Here is a 26,093-nt window from a genome sequence, read left to right as displayed (position 1 = left end):
GGCCAACGTGATTGGAAAACCTCAAAAGAAAGTCTCCCTGGAGGATCCAAATCAGATGTCCAAACCACCTCAGCTGGTTCCTTTAGAGGTGAAGGATCAGCAGCTCTACTCTGAGCTCCCTCCAGATATCTGAGCTTCTCATCCTATCTCTAAGGCTGAGCCCAGACACCCTATGGAGGAAGCTTTTGACGGCTTGTGTCCGCGATCTTGTTCTTATGGTGACTACCCAGAGCTCATGGCCTTAAGTGAGGGTTGGAACGTAGATGGACTGGTAAATTTTTACCACAACGGTTCGATACAACGCCCGTGTTACTGCTGCTGCCGCACTAATCCTCCTGTCCATCTCACGCTCCATTTTCACTTCACTCCTGAACAAGATCCTAAGATACTTGAACTCCTTCGCTTGGGGAAGCAACTCCCCCCCAACCCGTAGGGAACAATCCACCGGTTTCCATCAGAGAACCATGGCCTCAGACTTGGAGGTTCTAATCCACATCCCCACCGCTTCACACTCAGCTGCAAACCGCTCCAGTGCTGCTGAAGATCTGAGGAACCCAACAGAACCACATCATCTGTAAAAAGCAGAGATGTGATCCTGAGGTCCCCAAACCAGACACCCTCCTCACCCTGACTGATCCTTGAGATCCTGTCCATGAAGACCACAAACAGGATCAGAGACAAGGGGCAGCCCTAGAGGAGTCCAACACCCACTGGAAACATGTCTCACTTTGTGCTGAGTATGTGGACACAGCTCTCACTTTGGTTGTAAAGGGACTGAATGGCTCATATCAGTGAGCCTGATACCCCATACTCCCTCAGTTCCCCCCACAGAGCCCCTTGGGGGACATGGTCGTAGGCCTTCTCCAGATCCACAAAACACATGCAGACTGGCAGGTGGAACTCCCATGACCCCCTCAGCAGCTCTGCAAGAGTAAAGATCTGATCCACCGTTCCACAACCAGGACAGAATCCACATTGCTCCTCCTGAATCCGAGGTTCTACAGTCGGTCAGAGCCTCCTTTCCAGCATCCCAGAGTAAACTTTCCCGGGGAGGCTGAGAAGTGTGATACCCTGGTAGTTGGAACACACTCTCTGGTCCCCCTTTATGAAAATAGGAACCCTCACCCCAGTCTGCTTCTCCACAGGTACTGTACCCGATGCCTACGCTACATTGTAGAGACGTGTCAGCCAAGACAGTCCAACAATGTCCAGAGTCTTCAGCATCTCAGGGTGGATCTCATTCACACCTGGTGGAGCTTCTTCACTTCCTCAGCAACCTCTGCCACGGATATGGATGAAGATTCCCCCGAGTCTTCAGGTTTCACCTCCTCCACAGAGGACGTGTTTACCAGGTTGAGGAGTTCCTCAAAGGAACAGTCAAACATGTTTCCGGATTAATATTTGATTAATTGTGCAGCCTGACAAAAAATTCTGCCAATTTTAGTGAAATGTAGAGGTGCATGTCAAGTTTTAACTCCTCTTAGTTCTATGAAAAAATTCAAGAACAGAGACAAGCGCATAACAAGAAACAACGCAACAGAAACAGTATAAAATGGTATTCACATTCTACATTTTCCATTCTGCTACTTTAACATGACAGAACGATGAGAATATCTGTGTCTGAACTGTTAATTCTGAAAAGAAAAAGAGCAGCAGGTTCCCCTTAGATGCTCTGAAAGTTCTCACCAAGAGAAAGGATGCCTTTTTTTTTCAGGAACACGTTGGCAAAGACGTCCACGCTGACATGAAGAAGTTTGCCCAGCTCTGGGGTTAATTCCCAGTAGCCCTCCTGCAACACAAAGATAATTATCACCGCAGTGGTGGGATTAGAGGTGAGGACAGCTGAACGTTTTTAGAAATCCAGGACAGAGAAAAGACCAAAAACAGCAACTCAGAAGCAAACAGCAAAAACCTAAAAAAAATCCTGAATAGAGAGACGCATAGGGAGGACAAGACGTCTGATAAACACACCCAACAAATAAAACAATTGGTGTCATTTGCCTACTTTCAATGAAACAAGCACCCCTTAGTACAACTTCAGTTTTTTGGATTAAAAGGCATCTTGCCTTTATGAAAGTTGCCAAAATGACACCATTTTATGAGATATCTTTCTACAGACGATGTCCAGAGTAGTGTTTTTAGAAACTGAAAAATGGACTAAAAATTGTGCATAACAACAAAAAATTCTATTTATTTTCAAGTTATTTTGGACATTTTTTTTCCTTTTTTTTACATTTTTGGTTATTTTGGTCAAATTTTGAGTCATTTTGGACATTTTTTGGACAAAGCTGGACTAAAAAATGTCCAAAACTAAAAAAAAAACCAAAAAAACAAAAAAACTGAAAGTGTCCATGACTTATGATCAAATTGTCAGTTATTTTGAACTTGTTAAATGTAATTCTGGACAATTTTCAAATGTCTTTTGGACAATTTCTGTCAATTTAGACTTATTTTGTTATGCTGGACAAATTTGAGGAATTTTGGAAATTTGTTTGATACTTTGGATGAGTTTAAAAACATTTTGGGCAATTCTAGGCTAAGATCTACTGGATCTGTGAAATAAATGCAGCACGGCTCAGAAACAGTGAACAGAGGAGGAGGTTGTTGGAGATACATTCAGCATGGTGAAACATCTTTCTAGTTTTTGTAAATACATTCAGCATGGTGAAACATCTTTCTAGTTTTTGTAAATACATTCAGCATGGTGAAACATCTTTCTAGTTTTTGTAAATACATTCAGCATGGTGAAACATCTTTCTAGTTTTTGTAAATACATTCAGCATGGTGAAACATCTTTCTAGTTTTTGTAAATACATTCAGCATGGTGAAACATCTTTCTAGTTTTTGTAAATACATTCAGCATGGTGAAACATCTTTCTGCAGATGATGAACAGAGTAGAGAGGAAAAGTCTGGAAACATGGAGCTAGAAAAACATCTATAGGATGTGTTGTCCAAAATGAATGGACATAGCACGTTTTGTTCTATAAGTTCAAACACTCTGACACTGCAAAGTTTGTGAGTAGAATATACCGATACTGAAAATACTACTATTACATGGGTTCAAATGATGTTTGGTAGATGTCACGTGACGCAACGCTATATGAAGCATGTTGGCTCTAAGACATCTTAATATATTACACAACAATAATTCAATACTATTAGAGTAATAAAACACATGTAACCCTGTTTAGAGAGGAACTCCCTTTGGTCTGGACTTAATAAAGTCTGCAGACCTTTAACAAGGGAGCACAAAACTGGTTGGGTCACTTCCTTACTGACAAGCAGCCATCGTTTTCAGTTACAGCAAGGTGGTTCAAAATTACTCAATAAACTGTAAAAACATCTTACTGGACGCTGCAGCTGGAAGATGGCTTCCCATTGCGGAACTCGCCTCAAGTCCAACGGTCTCCTGAAATGACAGCAGGACACCACGAGTTAACATTTACCTTAAAAACACACATCCAGGAAATGAATCTTAGGTTTGGGACTCACTCAGTGGTTCCAGATGTTGTGGACAGCTGCTCTCTACGTTTCCCTCGGATTCGAGAGAGGCCCTTCCTGATACCCAGAGTTAAATGTGGCAAGTCATCCTGAGCCAGGGATGCACTGAAAGAACTGGAAACTGAAGGTTCATCTCCTGAAAAACCAAATGTGACTGGCTCGAAGCTTTTGGAACGACGTGATTGTTCAACCAGTCCAACGGGTGCAAGTTTATCCAGAGGCACCGATGCACTTGAACAACCGAAAGGTACTAGTCCTGGTACATATCCCTTAGGAGAACGTTGGGTTGGTGTAGCAAGACGCTGTTTCAGTTGCTGAATCCGTCCAGTGGGTGCAGGTTTATGCAGACGCACCGATGCCCTCGAAGAACCGAAACTTGGTGATAACTCTCCCACAAAAGAGGTTAATTTGAACGTTTTGGCATTAAGCTGTTGCCCTTGTGGTTGTTGTTCAACCTGTTCAAGAGAGGCAGATACACCCAGAGACGCTGATGCACTCCAAGAACCAAGAAGTGGCGGTGCAGCTCCTGTAGAAGGATATAGGGTTGGTCTGGACATCTCGGTAGGACGCTGTAGTTGTTGTGGTTGAACTGGTCCAACAGGTGCAGGTAAACCCAGAGACAGTGATGCAGCAGAAGAACTGAAACCTGCTGGTGCTGTGGGAACATAAGATGGGGATGGGCTGTAATCATTGGTCGACGCTTCTTCACGAACCACTAAGCGTTCGGCCGCTTGTTGAAGAACTTCGTTATCATGAAACTGTCCAATAGCAGGAGCTGATGCCTCGACAGATTCATCTGCAACTTTAGAACCAAAGACGGTACCGTGCACTGTGTGGAACCCCCTAAAGGGTTGGGTCGACCCAAAGGCGAAGCCTTGGGCCACATCGTCGAGGTGAGAAGGACTGCCTGCTACGTATTTTTGTCTTCTAAGTACTTCACCACTTTCATGGGACAGATCATCAAAATGAGACACGGACTTAGACAGGACCTTGAAACGCTTGCTGCTAGCTTTCCTCGAAGTTTCAATGGCAGGTGGATCGCTGAGCAGCGAGGGAGTTGGAGGTGCAAAATCGTGACCTTCTGACGAGTCCAAGTCAGCGGAAGCTTTTTTATGTCGCCTTAGAGAGGCCACTTGGCGAGAAGAAGGTGGAGGAGGGGGAGGAGGTATACCTTGGAGAGGAGGAAGACAAGGAGGAGGTGGAGGAGGAAGGCCTCCATAAAAAGGAGGAGGAAGAGGAGCTGAGTGAGGAACAAAATTAGAAGCTGAATGAGGAGGAGGAGGAGGAGGAAGAGGCATACCTCCTTGGTGAGAAAGAATATGACGATGACCTAGAGGAGGGCCTTCATAAAAAGAAGAAGGAAGAATAGAAAGAAGTTTTGTTTTCACATATGTGTCGGCTGTACGAGGAGAAGATTCAATCTGTTGAGGTTCGATATGTGACAGAGAAGAACCAGGAGGAGAAACAGCTCGTTTCAGATATGAGGAGGCTTTAGGAGGACCAGGAGCTCCATCCTGCTGGGGTTCGACATGTGATGGAGCAGAACCAGCAGGAGGAAGATCATCAAAAAGACCAAAACCCATGCCGTCACCTAATTCCTTGACAGGTGGCAAAAAGGCAAAAAAATCCACTATCTCCTCATCTCCGTGGCTCTAAAGGAGGAGAGAAAAGATCAAACTGAAACGACACTCAAAGTTCATTTTAAAAATCTGTAAAATCAGGAAAAACCTCAACAATGATTAAATAATGTTCCCTCAAGTTGACAGGTTTCACGTCAGCAACTTTTTTTGTAAAAATAAATAATAAAAAAATCATTTCAAAATTGTTTTCAAAACATTTTACTAACTTTCTGTCTTTTTTGTCTGTTTTGTATGTTTTGTGTCATTTCCATCACATTTTAGCATCTTTTTGTATCAGTTTTTAGTTTTTTTGTTATTTTAACATCTTTCTGTTTCATGTGACTGTTACTTTTGTGTCTGTTTTGTATGTTTTGTGTCATTTCCATCACATTTTAGCATCTTTTTGTATCAGTTTTTTTGTTATTTTAACATCTTTTTGTTTCATGTGACTGTTATTTTTGTGTCTTTTTTGCATGTTTTGTTTCATTTTCATTACATTTTAGCATCTGTTTGTATAAGTTTTGTGTTTTTTTTGTTATTTTAGCATCTTTCTGTGTCATTTTTGTGCCTCTTTGTGCTATTTCTTGTTTTATTTTAGCATCTGTTGTGTAAATTGGTCTTTTTACTCATTTTGTGTCACTTTAATGTTATTTTTGTGTCACATTTGCATGTTTTTGTGTCAGTTTTGTTTCTTTGTTATTTTAACATATTTCTGGGTCATTTTACTGTTATTTTTGTGTCTTTTAGCATCTTTCTGGATTACTGTTGTCGTTTTGTGCAATTTTTTTGTCTTTTGTGCATCTTTCTGTGTCATTTTGTGTCATTTTCATCACATTTTAGCATTTTACTGTGTCAGTTTTTTTGTTGTTATTTTACCATGTTTCTGTGTCATTTACTTGTATTTTGGTGTCAAGAGATCGAGCCTGTTGACGTTGGACATGTGGTGGAGCAGAAGCAGCAGAAAGACAATTGGAAACACGGTAAGTTATGTCTTCATCTGAGGACGTCTCAGAGGAGGAAGAGGAAGGGGACCTGGAGGAGGAAGAGGAGGAGGAGGAGGTGTCTTTTGGCGTTACTTTTCCCGTTCTTTTAGCCATGACTGGTTCACTGCAGCTCAACAATTCCACCATCTCCTCATGTCTGCAGCTCTACAGGAGGAGAGAAAAGATCAAACTGAAACAACACTAAAAGTTCATTTTAAAAATCTGTAAAATCAGGAAAAACCTCAACAATGATGAAATAATGTTCCCTGAAGCAGCACAGAAGGACTCAAAATATAATGAAACTGACAAACACTGTTCAGAATGTCGAGACGTGGCTGAACGGAGTCAAAAATGACAAAAAAATCACCAAAAATAAGGACAAAATTGGACAAAATGACATTTTATTTACCCCAAAGCTACCTGGAACGAGACCGAAATTACTCTAATATATAATATAATACCTAATATATACACACACACACACACACACACACACACACACACATATGTATGTATATACATATATATATATATATATATATATATATATATATATATATATATATATATATATATATATATATATATATATATATAAATAAAAATATTTTCAGCACGACTCAAAAGTTGTATCTATTTCTGGTTTGCATCGTTTCTAACTAACTTTTTTACTATTTTTGTATATTTTTCGAATCTTTCTGTCATTTTTGTGCTTCTTTGTGCTTTTTTTTGTCTAATTTTAGCATCTGTTGTATTTTTTTGTAATTTTACTGTTATTTTTGTGTTTCTGTGCTATTTTTGTGTCTTTTTTAGCATCTTCTGTCTTTTTTGTGTTTTTTTAGCATCTTTTTGTGTCAGATTTGTGTTTTTTTTGTTATTTTGACATTTTTCTTTCATTTTACTATTATTTTTGTCTTTTTAGCATCTTTCTGTGCTACTGTTGTTTTTGTGCTATTTTTGTTTCATTTTCAGCACATTTTTGCGCGTCAGTTTTGTGTTTTGTTATTTTAACATCTTTTTGTATCATTTCACTGCCATTTTTGTGCCTTTTTAGCATTTTCATCACATTTTAGCATCTTTTTGTATCGATTTCTTGTTTTTTTTAAATTATTTTAACATCTTTCTGTGTCATTTTACTGTTATTTTGTGTCTCTGTGCTATTTTTGTGTCTTTTTCCATCACATTTTAGCATATTTTTGTGTCTTTTTTTGTCATTTTCATAACATTTTAGAATCTTTCTGTGACATTTTTGTGCCTCTTTGTGCTATTTTTTTGTGTAATTCTAGCACCTGTTGTGTCTATTTACTCGTTTGTGAGTTATTTTGCCATCTTTCCATTTTATTTTTGTGCTATTTCAACATCTTTCTGTTTCATTTTTGTGTCATTTTACTGTGCTATTTGTGACACAAATGTGTGATGACACTTTTTGTAATAATAGTGGTTATAATGTGCTGAATTGTATGTAAAAATCTGTGAATGGGAGTATTTTTCTTTCTGTGTCATTTTACTGTTATTTTTGCATCTCTGTGCTATTTTTTGTGTCATTTCAGCATCTATTGTGTCAGTTTGTCTTTGTACTCATTTTGTGTCATTTGAGTGTTATTTTTGTGTCTTTTTGCATCTTCGTATGTTTGTTTTGTTATTTTCGCATCTTTTCGTGTCATTTTACAGTGTTATTTTTGTGTCTTTGTGCTATTTTAAAAAAAAGTTTTAGCCTCTTACTGTGTTATTAGTATCTTTTTGTGCTACTTTTGTGTCTTTTTGGGATATTTTTGTGTCATTTTTGTGCCTTTGTGACATTTTTATGTCTTTTTAGCATCTGTTGTGTCTTTTTACTCATTTTTGAGTCATCTTACTGCGTTATTGTTGTGTCGATTTAGCATCTCTCTTTATTATTGTTGTCTCTTTATGTTAGTTTTGTCTTTTTTTACGTGTTTTGTGTCATTTTCATTACATTTTAGCATCTTTTTATGTCCATTTTGTGTTTTTATTTCATTTTTGCATCTTTCTGTTATTTCTGTCTCTTTGTGCTGTGTTTGTATCTTTTTGTGTCAATTTGTCTTTTTACTCATTTAGTGTCATTGTACGGTATCTTTGTGTTATTTCTGTATATATTTTTAGGATCTTTCTGTATTATTGTCCTTTTTTGCTATTTTTGTGGAATTTTAAAAATATTTTTGTGTCTTTTCATTACATTTAAGCATCTTTTTGTATCTTTTTTTATTTTAGCATCTTTCTTTGTCATTTTTGTGCCTCTGTTCATTTTTTTTGTCTTTTATTGGATATTTTTGTGTCATTTTGATTACATTTTAGCATCTTCTTGTATCAGTTAAGTTTGTTTTTTGTTATTTTAACTTCTTTCTGTTTCATTTTTGTGTTTCTTTGTGTATTTTTGTGTTTTTTGGCATATTTTTCAGTAAAAACTAGAGAGGAGCTAAAAGCTTGAGGCTGAAAGGGTTAACGTTCATCTGTTCATGCACTCATGAACTGACCGTGGGTGAATATTCTGGAGACATTCCTGTTTCCTCGTAGACGTCCATCTGCAGCACACAGATAATGAAACAGGATTTACTGAAGATCACTGAGTAGTTTCTAATTCAGGACTCCTTCACCTCTTTAATGTTGTTCATGTGTTTGGTTTGAGGCTTGATTAAAAACTATTAGTGTTGGGGAACAAACCATCATGTCGTAGCTGCATAACCCAGACATAAACGGCATCATTGGACGAACCTCATCTGACTCTTGGTCGTCCTGAGGAGAAGTCCAGTCCATGTAGGGCAGGAAGTCCACGTCCTCATCTGCGAGCAGCTTGGGGATGTCGGTGACGCCGTCCTCTGATTGGTCCGAGTCCTAAAACGAGACGAAGGAAACTGTTTTGGTTGGGAGTGACGAAAAAAGATCCTTAAATCGAGACATGAAGTGAGTTTAAAGGGGATTCAAGGTTCACTGACTCTTTCCTCGATGGCCACGAAGCTGGTGAACTGAGACAGGATGGAGAACTCTCTGCTCAACTCGATGATGAAGGACTTCAGCTCCGCCTTCTGGCTCTGGAAAAGCAGAAATACACAGAAATAAACTATTGTGATTTCAGCTGCGGTTAAACTGCTGCACGATTTAAAATCTTCACATAATTCACATAATGATATTGGTTTAAAATATTTATTAAATTATACAGTAAAATTATAAAATGCAGTAAAATTCTGCTAAAATATCTCGATAAGAAGTGGGTCACTTTATCTAATGTCTAATCTAAGCTGAATAAGACACTCTGACGGAGGGAGAAATATTTAAAAGGTGTTTACTTTGTTTCAGATACAGCTCCTTCCCTGTTTGCTTTACTGCATTTACAGGTTTTTCCCCTAATGCTAACAACAGCTAATGCTAATACCATAAGCTAATGCTAATGCTGACAACTAATGCTAACAACAAAAATTAATGCTAAACCCAAAAACTAATGCAAACACCTACAACTAATGCTAATGCTAACAACTAACGATAAGTCAACAACTAATGCAAAAGCTGACAACTAATGCTAACATTCACAATTAATGCTATAGCTAATAACTAATGCTAATGGCTAAAGCTAGTGCATGGTGTTTACTTCATTTAGAGGTTTTTTCCCAAACCTAACGCTAATAACTAATGCTAACACCCAAAACTAATGCTAGTACCAACAACTACTGCAAACAACAACTAATGCTGACACTGACAACTAATGCTAAGGTTTCATGCTAATGGATAGTGCCTTATGCTAATTCCAATTCCTGTGAAAGAAATGGAACTTCTGAACCAAACTGTTGAACTAAAATGGTAAACTTTTAAATAAATGACACCGAGTAGAACAGATTTAAGTGCCAACGTACCTCGTGTTCAGCTTCGCTGGCATCCAGCAATCCGTCTTCGTAGTCCCTGATGACAGCTCTTGCTGTGAGCTTGTGAAGAAACTGAACACATGCACAGAAATCAAAGTAAAATCAACTGTAAACTCGATTACCACCAAATTCCTGGGGGTGCACATCACCGATGACCTCAGCTGGTCTCTCCACAACAACTCCACAGTGAAGAAAGCACAACAACGCCTTCACTTCCTGAGGAGGCTGAAGAGAGCCAGCCTTCCAGCTCCAATCCTGACCACCTTCTACAGGGCCACTGTGGAAAGCATCCTGACTGGCTGCTTCACCACGTGGTTTGGAAACTGCACAGAAGTGGATCACATATCTCTGCAACGTGTGGTCAGGACGACGGAGAGGATTATCGGTGCCTCCCTCCTAGCTCTCCAGGATATCTACCAAGAACGCTGCATACGCAGGGCCACCTCCATCATGAAGGACCCCTCCCACCCCTCACATGGACTATTTGTTGCCCTTCCATCAGGAAAGAGACTGTGCAGCATCAGAACCCACACATCAAGGTTCTGTAGTAGCTTCTTCCCACAGGTAGTCAGACGGTTGAACACCCTGCAGCTACAACACATGCAGACCTGCACCCATCACCTCCATACCCAAACCTGCATCCATCACCTCCATACCCCAAACCTGCATCCACCACCTCCATACCCCAAACCTGCATCCACCACCTCCATACCCAAACCTGCATCCATCACCTCCATACCCCAAACCTGCATCCACCACCTCCACACCCAAACCTGCATCCACCACCTCCACACCCAAACCTACATCCACCACCTCCATACCCAAACCTGCATCCATCACCTCCGTACCCAAACCTGCATCCATCACCTCCATACCCAAACCTGCATCCACCACCTCCATACCCAAACCTGCATCCATCACCTCCATACCCAAACCTGCATCCATCACCTCCATACCCAAACCTGCATCCATCACCTCCATACCCAAACCTGCATCCACCACCTCCATACTCAAACCTGCATCCATCACCTCCATACCCAAACCTGCATCCATCACCTCCATACCCAAACCTGCATCCATCACCTCCATACCCAAACCTGCATCCATCACCTCCACACCCAAACCTGCATCCATCACCTCCACACCCAAACCTGCATCCATCACCTCCATACCCAAACCTGCATCCACCACCTCCACACCCAAACCTGCAGTCACATTAATCTCACCCATTATCACCCCAGTAGCGAGTATGATTGTGTCTGACGTATGCCTGTGCTTTTGTTTTGTTTTTGTTTTTCTTATCTAGTTTAGTCTTTTTAAATTATCTTATATTTATTTTACCCTATATTTATTCTTAACTTTTTATAGTATTACCCTCATTTCTGCACTATGAAATGGATGTGAGAAACGTAATTTCGTTTAACTGTGTACTACGTACATTGCTGAATGACAATAAAGTTGAAGTTGAAGTTGATTATCTTTGAAGAGTGACGGGATAACTCTGCTTCAATTGAGACTTCTTACCGTGCCTCTGGTCTTCTGCAGCTCGCTGGTCGACACCATGGTTTGGAGCCTCAGACCGCCCAGGTTTCCCAGCAGCGTCGCCTGAATGATGATAAATAAAATAATCAGATGACCAGAGAGGCTTCGGAAATGGACATTTAGTCACGTAGTCTTTAACTACCGCTCTAAATACATAAGCTGCATACCTCAGGGCAGTAGAAGTACTGTGTATTAATCGTGTACCTTAGTATTAATTACGTACCTGAGTATAAAGTGTGTACCTGAGTATTAATTGCGTACCTTGGTGCAGTAGTAGTACTGTGTATTAATTGTGTGTATAAATTGCGTACCTTGGTGCAGCAGTAGTACTGTGCATTAATTGTGTGTATAAAGTGTGTACCTCGGTGCAGTGCGGTACAAAGCCGTACACCAGTGTGTGACAGTCGTTAAACAGAGCATGCAGCTGTTTCGGGGCCTGGACAGGAGGAGGCGCTGTTGGGTTGAACTGCTGCCATTTCACCGACGCCGAGCTGCAGCCAGGAGACGCCATTCGCTTCACCTGCCGGGACACCTGCACACATAACAACCACAATTAGACACAAAATAACCGCAAAGACACACAAAACAACCACAAAAAGACACGAGACAACAAAAATGACACAAAATAATCACAAATAGACACAAAACAATCTTAACTAGACACAAAACAAATACAAAAACACAAAACAACCACAAAAACACACAAAACAACCACAAAAAGACACAAAACAACAACAAAGACACACAAAATAACCGAAAGGACACAAAATAAACTCAAAAAGACACAAAATCACCACAAAAGACATACATAAAAAGCTGGTTGTGTTAACTTTCTGTGTGTCCTTCTGCAGGTTCAGATAATAAAAGAATCTGATTAACTAAACGTTTCACCTTCTCGGCCCAGGTATGTTTGGTTTTGGCGTCGAAAAACTCGTAGGCTCCGCCCCCTGCCTGGGCCAACGCTCTCAGCATGTGTCGATTGGCTGTCGAGCTGAAAGAAACATCAACACGCACCTTTATGAATATACAAAAAACAAATAAAACACAAAGAGAACACCATAAAATAAAGATAATGTGTGTTTTTGTAGCATCATAACGTTAAAAGATTTACCTTTATGCCGATGACACTCTTATTTATATCCCCAGTTTTGACTACAAATACAATACAAATTCAGATTTCCTTCCAATCCAGTCAAAACTCCACAATGACAGACTTGCAATGAATAAAAAAGAGAAGAAAAAGCAATATATCCGCTGCTATCTTTTTGACCCTAATGTAATTTTTGACAATGGGTCACCACAGGAGAAAGCTGATTCCTTCAGATATGTCGGACTTTGGATTGTCATTTAAACTCCACATGGATTAAATTCAAAAGACAAAACCATATCGCACTACACAAAAAATAATCCTTTTACATTTCCTGTCAGAAAAATATAAATTTTTCGGCTGATCTTCACAATTCATATGCATTTTTTGGTGGAAGTGCTCTATAAATTATTATTAAACATTTATTATATGCAGTCAAATTTATTCCATTCACCGTCTTTAATCTTAAATTTTAGTTTCTTTTTAGAGGAGTTTTATATACCAACTAGGACCTTTTACTTTTTCATGTTAAATTTGTTCAGTTCATCTTTATGCTGATGACACTCTTATTTATATCCCCAATTTTAATATACTTGATATAACACAAATTCACATTTCCTCACAACCCAATCAAAACTTCATAATGAAAAAAAAGTTAAAAAAGACAGAGTCAACTGAGCTGTAAGCAAATCATGTTTATGAAAACTCTTAATTTAAATCTGGTTTTCAGAGCATCTGTCTTTTATAATGTTTTTATCTTTTCTGAACCTTGTGTTGGTTTTTATGGAAATGTGCTTTTATATTCTCATGCTTTCAAAATTTGTGTGTTTTATTTTGCTGCCTTGTGAAGCACTTGCTAAATAAGAATTATTTTTAAACATTTATTGTACACAATCAAATTCATTCCTCTCGCAGTCTTTCCTTTTACATTTTAGCTGCTTTTAAAGGTTTAGCTTTATTTACCAAGTAGGACTTTTTATTTTTTCAAGTTCAATTTGTTCTGTTCATCTGTACGCTGATGACATTCTTATTTATATCCCCAATTTTAACATATTTGATATATTACAAGTTCAGATTTCCTGTCAATCCAATCAAAACTTCCCAATGAAAAAATGTTAAATCAAAAAAATCAGTGTACTGAGCTGTAAGAAAATCATGTTTATGAAAAATGTTGATTTAAATCCAGTTTTCAGAGCATCTTTCTTCTTTTACATGCATTTCTGTGGACTCAGACTGTTTTTGTTGAGTCTAAACAGCGTTTACGAGTGTAATTGTGCAGAATACATCAATAAAAGCAGCATTACTAAGATGTTTTTATGATTTATGAGCAACGCTGTGCATGTAGCTGATGAAAACTAGCCGATACCTGAGCCCGCAGGTGAAGAGGCGACTGTGCTGGCCGTTGTCTCGGAGCAGCTTCAGGCTTACATCTGAGTTCTGGATGTGTCCGTCCGACAGCAGCAGCAGGTTTCGGACACCAACAGACGGAGGAAGAAGGCTTAGAGCTCTTAGAGGCCTCCAGAGCTCAGTGCTGCCCCCTAGTGACGATGACTGATCACAGGAAATATCAGGTCAACTTGTTTTACTGAGATGAGATACTGCTCAGAAAAACCAAAATGTGATTTATAAAAAAATTCCTGCATCAATGAGACTCTCACTGGGTGAAAACAAATAAAAATGCTGGCATTTATATTTATAAAGTGGTCATGTAGAGGAGGTTAACTGCATTTTTTTCCAGAAATATCTTCAGGTCAACATTTTGAGTCGATAACATCACGTGTGGCTGCTATCAAAAAACCTGAATTTTTGAAAAATTCACAAAACTTAAACTGCGACTGCAAAAAAACTATAAATGATATGAAAACACCGATTTAGAGCAATAACATTCAAAGCCTTGTGATCTGTTTAAACTTGGCAAGTAGAGAGACTTTTGGTCCCTTTAAACTTTAAATAAAGTTTCTACTGTAAAATCTGCCAGAGCTACAGGGTTCCAAAGACAGATGGTTTTGGCCACTTCCCATTTATTTCATTAAGGATTTTTAATGCAGTTTTATACAAATTTTGTAAAAACTGTACAACAAATCTCTACCAAAAGTCACAGCACACCATTCCAGATTGGGCTGCACATTTCGATTTATCATTTGTTTGGATTTTCTTAAAGCTGCAGGACGAGTTAGGCACCGAAAATCATGTCAGAAGAATCGATAATAAGAATAAACTTGAGAAATAGTAACAGTGAGAAATGGTGAGCTTCAACGCTTATGTTTTGACACACTTAATGAGCATGATACAATACAAAATAAAAAAAAGTGAGCTAAAATATGACTCCAATAGAACAGTATAAAGCAATGCTGCCAATTCTACTTAGTTAATAAGTAATATCACATTTGATAATGAATTATTGCACCTGAAAAATGAAAATATGAAATATTTGCACATGAAATCAAATGCTACAGATGATACAGAAACTGATTTTGCATAAAAACTTGAAAAAAGTAATACTGGGAATGATATTGATAACATAATTCACCTTGATGAAACTTTGAGCTGCCTCTTTAACTTCACTGAGAGGTTGTGCTGTCAGAAAAGCTTCTTTGTGGTCTGAAAATCAAAACCAAATGTCAAAGTGAGGAAAAACCTGCAACCAATTGCAAGAATTGGTTACATTTGATTAATTAAAAAGCAACTTTCATGTGAAATCAGGGCTGATTTCACATGATACAAACTTCGGACAGAGAACTCTTCATACAGTAGTTCATGTTGTAAATAAAACCAAAGAAGAATTGGTTTAGTTCCAGTTGTCCGTGGATTGTGTCATGCAGCTGTATTGTCCGAGAGCCTTTCTTGCTTTTTAAAAATTTTGCTTTCCCTTGAACTGTCTTAAAATCATTATTACCTTTTCTGACCCTGTGTTGGTTTTTATACAAATGTTGTGCTTTTATGTTCTGATGTTTTCAAAATTTGTCTGTTTTGTTTTTGCTGCCTTGTGAAGTCCTTTGTTTTCAGAAAGTGCTTTATAAATAATTATTAAACAACATTTATTATATCAAATCAAACAATTCATTTGCTGTCTTTCCTCTAAATGTTAGCTTCCTTATTTAGAGGACTTTTATTTACCAACTAGAACTTTCTATTTGTTCATGTTGAGTTTTTTCCGATTATCTTTATGTCGATAACACTCTTATTTATATCCACAATTTGGATATACTTGATGTGTTACAAAGTCAGATTTCCTGCCAGTCCGATCAAAACTTCACAATAACAGACTTGTGGGGAATAAAAAGGAAGAAGAAAAAGAAGCATACTCGCGCATATCTTTTTGACCTGAACATAATATTTGACGATGGATCACCACAGAAGAAACTTGATTCCTTCAGATGTGTCAGACAATTTAGTGGTGTTTTTCACTGTCTATGGACGTTTGTTGAGAGGTCTCCGTACAGAACTTATCATTGTCTCTTATATGAGCCACTTAATTGGCTGCAGCCTAAATCTTTCACTGGGTTCTGCTCATTTTTAAATGTGGTTATTGTAACTCTGCCTTCCAGTCTTGGTTCTCCTGGTTTTGGATGTGATTTAAAGTTGGTTTAGGATATATTTTACTCTGGATCTGGTCCTGGATGAGGACTGGTTTCAGACTGTCTTGGGTGGGTCTTGGACTTTTTTAGGAGTAGTTCAGGTTTGGTTTTGTTTCCGAATTTGTATTAGTTTTTGACTTTTTTAAGACTGGTTTTAGACTGTTTTCTGACTGGTTTCAATTTCATTCTGGTCCTGGTTTTAGACCATTGAAGGGCTGGTTTAGGACTTGTTTCGGCTTGTCTTTGGGGGGTCTTTTTTGTATAACTCCAAGAACACTAAACCTACCATCAAGCATGGAGGTGGCAGTATCATGGCTCTGTGGAACTGGAGCTACCACAAAGTAAATGGAATAATGAAGAAGGAGGATTACCTCCATATTCTTCAGGAATACAAAAACCATCAGCAGAAGGTTGATCTTGGACACAGTTGGATGTTTCAACCAGACAATGAGTCCAAACACACATCAGACGTGGTAAAGAAATGGTTCCATCAGGCTGGAATGAAGGTTCTAGACTGGTCTCCCCAAAGTCCTGACTTAAACCCATCAAGAACCTGTGGACTGATGAAGAAACAAGTCTGAGACAGAAAGACGACAAGTGTAATCAGTGTTTGTTGTCTTTCCGTCTCAGTCGGTTAAATTGATAGTATAATGATACTGCCACCTCCATGCTTGACGGTAGGTATAGTGTCCAGAGGAGTTGAAGATAAACCAGAAGACTGAAACCAGAAAAACTGAACTGAGGAGAAAATGGACAAATTTAACCAAATATTAACATTTCTGCTTGTATATTTTTATGTTTACTCAGAGGAGTCAGCAGCTGTAGTCGACTGGAATCACTCAGGAGAAGTTAAGAGGCCATGAAACTAAGAAAATGAAATTAACACAATTTTCTACATCAACAAAATTGATCATTCAAGTTGCTGTATGTATATTTATGGTCCAACAGATTTTGTTATAGTTCCAGAAAACCATTAATAAATCTATGAAAGAACTGCAATATACGATTGTTTTTCATGACATAGCCTCATGTGTTTGTTTCAATGATTCTATTGTAGAAAATTCAGAGTTCTAGGAGTAAACTTTAGTAAACTTTAGTTCATGACTGTCTTTCCTTTTTTCACTGCTTCAGGTCGTCTTTATTTTTTCATCTTAAAGGAACCTATTAAAGCTTAAAGTTCATAATTCTTTCAATTTTTCAGATGTTAATGTGATTGTAATTGTATTTTCTGGGTCTATGGAATGGATTTTTCATTCAACAGCTGAGGTCAGGAGAGTGAACCAGCTGTTTTTATTAGTTTATTTGTCGTGTTTTGTTCTTTTAGCCTTTCTATCCTTTCAGTAAATTCAAACTGAAACTTTACCCTCTTATTAAAGTTAAAACCGACCTGTTCCAAACAGAATGACGTTGACTCTGACGTTGTGATCGAGGTTTTTCAGAACCTGCAGAGCTATTCTTCGGGCGGAACACACAGATTCTCCCTTCATGGATTCGGATGTGTCCAACAGCAGAACGACTTCATTGGCAGACGAGCGGGAACCGACCTTGAAGTCTGGATAGAAAACCAGCATGCAGGCCTGGAGGAAGGAGAAAGACATGGTCGGAACAGGAAGTTTCTGGGTGAAAGAAAGAAAAGTCGGACAGAAAGACGGACCTGGCTGTCTTTGTCGGGGTGGTTTTCCACCCACATCCTTGGCATGTGGACCTTGGACAGACCGATCGACAGCTGGAACCCGTCAGAACCCATCAGTTCTCCTGGTAACACACTCAGCACAGCTTTACAGTCGGTTCTCTACAGCGTTTAATCACACAGGAAACAGAAAAGGAACATGAAGTTTGCAAATAATCATTATGAATAGTTTTAACAACTTTTTCACTTATCGTAGGAGCTTCAGTAAACTGGACTTTTATTGAAGTTCCTACAATTACCATGACCTGGATGACTGAGAATCTTCACGACAACTTTTTCAATGTAAAAAATATCAAATACATCTGCTAATTTTCAGAATATGGAAAAATTCTTTCACCGTGTGAGGCAGAATCTAGTTGGGAACATTCTGATGTATTTTCATGTCCATTCTGTGTTTTATACAGATTTGGTGACAGGTTAGAAAGACTCACCGTTTCTGATTTTAGAGCTCAGATATAATGAGAGTTTTGATCGACACTCTGATCTCTGAGCTGATTTATGGAAAAAAACATAGATTCTACAGCAATGAGACTCACACTGGGTGGAAGAGGACAAACAATATCTACATTTAAATGTATAGATGATTCCTGTTGAGGGGAGTATTTATCAACTAGGACCTTTTCTATTTTCATATTCAATTTGTTCTTTTTGGCATTATGCTGATGACATTGTTATTTATATCCCCAATTTTTATCTATTCCAAATTCGGATTTTCTTACAATCCAATCAACACTGGTTTTGCAACAGCAGACTTTTATTCAGTACAATCAAGTCTGTTGAAATTACAATTGAAATTGTTCATGGAGACGTGGACAAGAGGTTAACTGAACAATTTTTTCATAAAAGTTTGGATTTTAAAAAACTTTCTTAAACTTAAACTGCGTAAAAAACATAAAAGATATCAAAACATGGATTTAGAACAATGACATTTAAAGATGTGTGACTCATTTAAACTTTAAATAAAGTTTCTATTGTAAAGTATTCCAGAGCTACAGGGTTCCACAGACAACTTCATCTGGTGACTTCCCACTCATTTCAGTAAGGCTTTTTAAACACAGTTTAGGATTTTAAAAAAACTGTATAAAACTTAAACTGTGTAAAAACCATAAAATACATCAAACATGGATTTAAATCAACGAGATTTAAAGACTTGTGACCAGTTTAAACTTTAAATAAAGTTTCTGCTGTAAAATCTGCTAGAGCTGCAGGGTTCCTAAGATGGATGGTTTTCGCAGTTGTCCGGCACTTCCCATTCATTATAATGGGGGTTTTTAAGGCAGTTTTTTTTTTTCGGAAAAAACCTACGATGAATTGCTACCAAAAGATACACCACACCATTCCTGATTGAGACATCATCAAAACATGATGGTTAACAAGGAAAAACTTCCAGATTACCTTTGTTTTGACTTGGTGAGTGATGCACTGCAGGCTGGTGATCTCGTAGGGCATCTCAATGGACATGTCCAAGGTGAACTCTCTGCAGCAGGAAAAAGAACCTTCATATCCACGTTTACTGGATTATCAACAAATCGATAACAAAACTACAGATTACAGCATTAAAACAGTCCTCATGTAACTCACCTCTGACTCGCTGCCTCATCAGTCACACAAACCTTCTCCACTGTGACCTAGTGAGCGATAAATTATCAGCAAATGAGATTCAAGAGTCTTTATTTTGTACATGAAGTACAGACAGTGAAATGCAGTATGACTGTTGCAGAAGTCTGTGCAATAACACAACACATGATGAAAAGCATTCCCCTATACTGGAATCCACAATTACTAGTCTAGCAACTAGCATCACTGTGCTAGCAATTGGCATTCCTAGGCTAGCAACCAAAGTTCCTGGGCTACAAACTAGCATTCCCAGCCTAGAAACTATAATTCGTCGGCTAGCAAATAGAATTTTTAGGTACTAGCCTTCATAGGCTAACAACTAACATTCCTAGGCTAGTCTCAAGCATTCCAAGCTTAGCTACTAGCAATCCGTCGCCAGCAAGTAGCATTAATGGGCTAAGAACTGTCATTCCTAGACTAGCAAGTAGCAGTCCTGGGCTAGCAACTGGAATTTTAAAGCTGACAACTGGCCTTCTTAGGCTAGTCCCTAGCATCTCCAGGCCAGTCACTACCATTCCTGGGCTAACAGCTACAATTCCCAGGCTAACAAAAAGCATTCCAAGGATATAACAACTTGTTAGGAGACCTTATAATAATAAAAAAAGTAAAATAATGTCTTGTTCGTGTCATTTTTTTTGTCATGTTTGTTTCATTTTATGTCTTGTTTTGGTTATTTTTGGTCTCATTTGGTCTAATATTTTCATTTTGTGAGACATTTTGGTCATTTTATGCTTCCTTGGGACAGTTTTGTCTCTTTGTGTTTTTTCTGTTTTGTTTTCGTTGTTTTCTGTTTCATTTTTGACATTTTGTGCCTGACTTTGTAATATTTTGTGTCTTGTTTCTGCTGTTTTGTGTCTGTTTTTTGTCGTTTCATGTCTCTTTTTGGTCATTTTGTCTCCACATACTGTAGATATTTGACCCATTGTTGGCCAAATTTCAAGTCATTCTGGATAGTATTTGTTATGATACAGCTTAAAAAGTCATTATAGACGTATTTTTCCATTTTATACAAATTTTAAGTCATAATAGACCTGTTTTTTTTTCCAGTTTGGGACTTTTGTAACTCCGTCGCTCGTCTGCAGGTAAACCTCACCTGTGTGGTCTGGTTCAGTGCTGCACTCTCCTGCCACGGAGCTACACTCCCTGGTAAAGAGAATAAAACGGCTTCATCTCTGACGATCAGTTCAGACACGAAGGTAACTTTGATGAGGACGGTGGCACCTGGAGGCAGGTTTCCTACGCTGATGGTGAAAACGTCCTGCAGGGAGAACAGAGACCAATGAAAAGCTGCGAGAAAAGCTCCTAAACATTATGCTATGGATCGGTAAGTTTAACGGTCGACCTACAGGTGCGTCCTGGTCCATCAGGTATGCTCCGTGACCTTTAGCGATCGCCTGTTTGTATTCTTTACGAGCCGTCTCTTTCTCCTTCACCTGAGGAAACACAAAAACAAGGTTACTGTGCAAATAATCCATGATGTTAGCGTCCTGCACATTGTGTTGGCAGAAAACCAACGTATGTATGAGATAATAGCATATAAAATATGGACAAAAGTGGACCTCACATCAGAAAAAATCCAAGAACGAAGCTTAAAGGATTCAAATCATCTCCACATGTTCAGAACAGAACATTGAGCATCAAGACTCAGAAATCCCAGAACTTTTAGAATCTTTTCTAGTCCATGTTTTGGTTCTGGATATGAACCTGCTGCAGCTACACTGGACGACTGGTACAATTGTGTATATATTCAAAAAGACAAAGCTCTCTGTGAGGAGTCAAAAAGATAAATTCTACAAAGCCTAGGAAAATTTGAGAGAGAAACAAGGAGACACACAAAGTTACCACAAAGACTAGAAATTGCCACAAAAAGATGCAAAATTACAACCAAAAGACACAAAATTACCACAAAAAAGGTGAAATTGCCACAAAACACACCACAAAACGATGTAAAATTATCCCATAGATTTAATATCGCCACAAAAAGGACCAAAATTACCACAGAGACACCAAATTACCAGAAAGAAATGCAAATTTACCATAAAAATGGTGAAATGCCACAAAAAGACACATCTCCACAAAAACAGCTGATGTTATTCAAAAGATGTAAAATTGAAACAAAAAAGGTTAAATTACCACAAAAAGGCTAAAAATGACAACAAAGAGGCAAAATTAGCCCACAGACTCGATATCGCCACATAATGGGCCAAAATTACCACAAAGAATTTGGAGTCCAAATCACCACAAAAAGATGCAAATTCACTGCAAAAAGACACAAAACCACCACAAAAAGATGCAAAATTACTACAAAAAGACATAAAATCAGCACAAAATGGGTGAAATTGCCACAAAAAACTCACAAAATCTCCACAAAAAGACTCCAAATTGCCACCAAAAGTGGCAAAATTAACACTACAAGGGTTGCGGGTAATTTTCCATCCATTCCAGGTTTCTAATCTAAAGACTGGTAATTTTTTTCTTCAACCAACTTAGAGCATCGATATCACCGGAAATATCATAGTTTTTAGTGGAAATCATCAACAGCAGAATAGACTTTAAAATAAAACAAAAGCCCATCATTGCTCATATCAACTCTCTATCAGAGTATGTACTTTAAGGGCCTGAAAATATTCCTAGTAAGAAGGTAAAACTTTGATCATTAAATGAAGTCACTGTCGAGGGAACTTTTATCAGATTTGGTTGGTTTTATATGGAAAAACTGAGGTATTAACAGATAAAAACCCTAAAGTCTAGTAAGGGTACCTGTCCAACCACATGTTTAATAAATAAAAACAGTAAAGTCTAGTGAGGCTACCTGTCCAACCACATGCTTCCCGTTGATGAAAGCCTCAAACCCACACACTGCAGCAGAATCGTCCAGAGGAAACACGTATTTGGCCTCGATGGGAACTGAGCTCTGGTTGGTGTATTTCTGGAAAATGATCACCTGGAAGAGGAGAGAAATGTGAGCCGGTTGGTTAAATATTAATACAGAGAAATAAAAGACAAGCTGAACCAGGTGAGCGTTGGTCACCTGAGAGAGCAGATCCATCAGCTTGCATTTCACGTGGACGGCCTGCAGGGGGAGCTGCTGCCCAGAGCTGTCCAACAGCCCCGCCGTCACGTCGTCCAGAGGGTTTTTAACGTCTTCCACCCCGTCAACCTCTGAACCCAGATCTGCAAACACAACCACAGATAAACTGTAAATAAGACCATCTGATGAACTAAATCTGGAGACATGTGGTCTCTTTCACAGACAGTGTTGTTAAACGAATGTGCAAGACTTTATTTTTATACAGTTTTTAATGTGCATATTTCTCTTTAAGCCCCGCCTCCTCAACAGCTTGGTCTGCTCAGCTGGACAAAATTACTACAGACACACCCCAATTACACAAAATCACCACAAAGAGATGCAAAACCACCAGAAAAAGACACAAAATCACCACAAAATGAGTCAAAATCACCACAAAAGACACAAAATCTCCACAAAAGAAAAAAAACCCACCCCAATAATCTGTGAAATTCCCATGAAAAGACACAAAACCTTCACAAAATTTCCCCAAAGACTCAAAATCACCACAAAAAGAAGTAAAATTACCAGAAAAAGACACAAAATCACAACAAAACCTGTGAAATTGCCACAAAATACACAAAACTCCCACAAAAAGACAAGAAATCCGCACAATGAATAGTGAAATTGCTGCAAAAAGATTTTGGAAATTTTCACAAAAAGACATAAAATCTCAAGAAAAAGACCAAAAATCTTCACAAAAAGAGGACAAATTACCCCAAAGACTCAAAATCTTCACAAAAAGATGCAAAATTACCACAAAAGGCATAAAATCACCACAAAAAATGGTGAAATTGCCGCCACAAAAGACAAAATCTCCACAAAAAGAAAAAAGTAATTGAAAATAAGAGCCAAAATTACCCCAAATACTCAGAATCAGAACAAAGAAACATACAATCACCACAATAAATTAATGAAATTAACACAAGGAGGGTTGCGGTTAATTCACCATCTAAAAACTAAATTTCATTTTTGTTTAGCTCGTTAGAACAAGCAGAATATGGGATCTTTAACAACTCAATGATCCTGTAATCCTTCAGCTGGAAACACAACACAACACAACACAACCAATCAACCAACAAGCAGCACCAGATCTGGAGTTTTAAAGATTCTGCAGGGTTCTCACCTCGGTCAGATGGAGGCTTGGTGGTCTCAGCTGATGTGTTGATGGCTGGACTGAAGTCCTTCGGTTGGTCTCCTTCGATGCTGAACTGAACCACATACTTCAGTTTCACCTGATCAGGGCTGTAGACCACATACTCATCATCCTGCAGAACAAACACATGGTCAGCTAGATGTCTGTGTAGGTTCTCATTCATCCAGGTCATGGTTATCCAAAGTTGTTTAAATCAATCCAACTGGACTTTAAGAGAGTTCCTTCAAGAACTTTCTTAAAGTCCAGTTGGATTGATTTAAACAATTTTTGACATGGTCAGCTAGGTGATGGAGAAGGTTGTGTTAATGAAATGTTCTTAGTCCCATTGCAGTGTTCGAGTCTAATGAGTGGATCTAATGGGTTCTATTTAAACCGGATCAGAGGAGTCAGCAGCTGTAGTCGATCATAATCACTCAGGAGGAGCTAAGAGGCCATGGAACTAAGACAATTTCATTAACACAACTTTGTACATCAAGAAAAATTATAATTCAAGTTGCTCGAGGTACATTTTTGACCCAGAAGGCCTTTAATTAATCTATGAAAGAACCAAATATGATTGTTTTTGTGACAAAGATTCACGAGTTTCAATGATTCCAAGATAAATTCTGAGTTCTAGGTGTCATTTTAAACCCAGACTGAATGATAAACATGGACATAAGCTTTATTTCTCTCCTGTACATTCACTCTTTACTACCTCAAACTCAGACGGAGTGCTTCGGCCTCCACGGACTCCATGAACGCTGCTGTGACCTTCAGGAGCTCGAGTCAGAGTGACATCTCGCTTGTAGACGTTTGAGCATCGACCCAACGCCACGTCGCAAACCAGCAGCAGCCGAGATCCATCCGTCTCGCTGGGATTGGAGTATTTCAAGCAGGTGCTGTGGACGGAGAACGAAAGACATGGAAACTAAAGATGACTTCTGGGTTCTAAGTCGATAGAATAGCTCCCTGTTGCGACATCATCTTTCCTGAAATTGCTTCGGGTTTCATGTGTCGCTGCAATAAAAAAAGTCCACGGCAACAGACAAAATCTCCAAAAAAAGATGCAAAATTACCACAAAAAGAGACAAAATCTCCACAAAAAGATGCAAAATTACCACAAAAAGAGACAAAATCTCCACAAAATGATGAAAAATTACCACAAAAAGAGACAAAATCTCCACAAAAAGATGTAAAATCACCACAAAAGACACAAAATCTCCATAAAAAGATGCAAATTTACCACAAAATCTCCACAAAAAGAGACAAAATCTCCACAAAAAGATGCAAAATTACAACAAAAAGAGAAAAAAACCTCCACAAAATGATGAAAAATTACCACAAAAAGAGACAAAAACTCCACAAAATGATGAAAAATTGCCACAAAAAGACACAAAATCACCAATAACGGATGTAAAATTACCACTAAAAGATGCAAGATTACCACAAAAAGACCCAAAATCTCCACAAAAAGACCCAAAATCTCCATAAAAAGATGTAAATTTACCACAAAAAGACAGAAAAACTCCACAAAAAGACAGAAAATCTCCACAAAAAAAGGCTGTTACCCCAAAGACTCTAAATCCGTCTCCGGTAAATCAAACTGACATATGTGAAATGAACCTCGCCAGTCTCAGGTTTCCTACTAACCTCACGGCGTCAGTAAAGTAGATCCCACTGCCCAGATTGCCAACGTCGGTCCTCTGTATCCCATGATGCTCCACTGCAGCACGAGGAAGCAGCAGGCCTCTACAGAGACACAACACAAGTAGCAACAACATTTAATCTCTTCTTTGTCATTTACTGAATCAAGAAGTCATTTGTAAGAGCATAAAAAGAAACAAAAACACATCCAGAACAACTTTCACAGACTCACAACTGTAATTACTGAGCAAAATATTGATCAACAGCTCTAAAACTTAACACAGACTGTGTTTTTACACAGTTTTTGGTAGTTAAACTAAGACTGAACTTGTTGGAAAGTCTGGAACTGAACTTAAAGTATACTTCAAAACTGCACCAGAGAGTGGCGCAGTCACTTCCTGCAGACAGTTTCTCATCTTTTATTTGTATTTGTGCACAAAAATGTGGAATTATTCAACAACAGTTTCACCTCAGTAGGTGTTTCCGGTCAATCTTTAGAAGAGAAATCTGACATAAATACATAAAACTACAGATATGAGATATATGATGATGACACAGACGTATTTTCTCAGTAACTTCCAGTATTTCAGTCTGTGAGCTCACCGTGACAGGATTCCTACAAAGTTGCTGGGACTGGACGAGTGCAGCAGCGACTTAACGTTACCGATCTCAGCCTGAAACGTCGGAAGCTCCACCGGTCTGTTGACTCGAAACACCTGCTGGATCTGCAGCTTCCTGCAAAACACAGACGGAAACA

The 26,093-nt window shown here is 38.5% G+C and overlaps 1 protein-coding gene across 3 annotated transcripts in view; it reads right to left on the bottom strand.

Moving 5' to 3' along the window:
* parp4 (poly (ADP-ribose) polymerase family, member 4) overlaps positions 1–26,093 on the bottom strand; it is a 45,895-nt gene that overhangs the window by 6,264 nt on the left and 13,538 nt on the right. Inside the window, exons 11-35 of one of the 3 annotated variants that reach the window (XM_055015236.1) lie at positions 25,940–26,071; positions 25,343–25,441; positions 24,408–24,591; positions 23,684–23,825; positions 22,522–22,664; positions 22,303–22,434; positions 20,837–20,923; positions 20,584–20,748; positions 19,455–19,501; positions 19,269–19,350; positions 17,838–17,975; positions 17,571–17,760; positions 15,136–15,206; positions 13,972–14,156; positions 12,410–12,509; positions 11,880–12,050; positions 11,501–11,581; positions 9,968–10,048; positions 9,056–9,151; positions 8,784–8,954; positions 8,597–8,644; positions 6,018–6,269; positions 3,494–5,154; positions 3,350–3,410; positions 1,687–1,789 (exon numbers count right to left, since the gene is read on the bottom strand). In XM_055015236.1, coding sequence (XP_054871211.1) covers positions 1,687–1,789; positions 3,350–3,410; positions 3,494–5,154; positions 6,018–6,269; positions 8,597–8,644; positions 8,784–8,954; positions 9,056–9,151; positions 9,968–10,048; positions 11,501–11,581; positions 11,880–12,050; positions 12,410–12,509; positions 13,972–14,156; positions 15,136–15,206; positions 17,571–17,760; positions 17,838–17,975; positions 19,269–19,350; positions 19,455–19,501; positions 20,584–20,748; positions 20,837–20,923; positions 22,303–22,434; positions 22,522–22,664; positions 23,684–23,825; positions 24,408–24,591; positions 25,343–25,441; positions 25,940–26,071 — 4,622 coding nt within the window. Of the gene's footprint in view, positions 1–1,686; positions 1,790–3,349; positions 3,411–3,493; positions 5,155–6,017; positions 6,270–8,596; positions 8,645–8,783; positions 8,975–9,055; positions 9,152–9,967; positions 10,049–11,500; positions 11,582–11,879; positions 12,051–12,409; positions 12,510–13,971; positions 14,157–15,135; positions 15,207–17,570; positions 17,761–17,837; positions 17,976–19,268; positions 19,351–19,454; positions 19,502–20,583; positions 20,749–20,836; positions 20,924–22,302; positions 22,435–22,521; positions 22,665–23,683; positions 23,826–24,407; positions 24,592–25,342; positions 25,442–25,939; positions 26,072–26,093 lie in introns of those variants that run through there. The other 2 variants (XM_055015237.1, XM_055015238.1) reach the window with 2 other exon arrangements.

This window comes from Amphiprion ocellaris, chromosome 11, assembly GCF_022539595.1.
Source record: "Amphiprion ocellaris isolate individual 3 ecotype Okinawa chromosome 11, ASM2253959v1, whole genome shotgun sequence".
Classification (NCBI taxonomy): Eukaryota; Metazoa; Chordata; class Actinopteri; family Pomacentridae; genus Amphiprion; species Amphiprion ocellaris.
The sequence above is the reverse complement of the archived record's forward strand: the minus strand, read 5'-3'. Positions and strand labels throughout refer to the sequence as shown.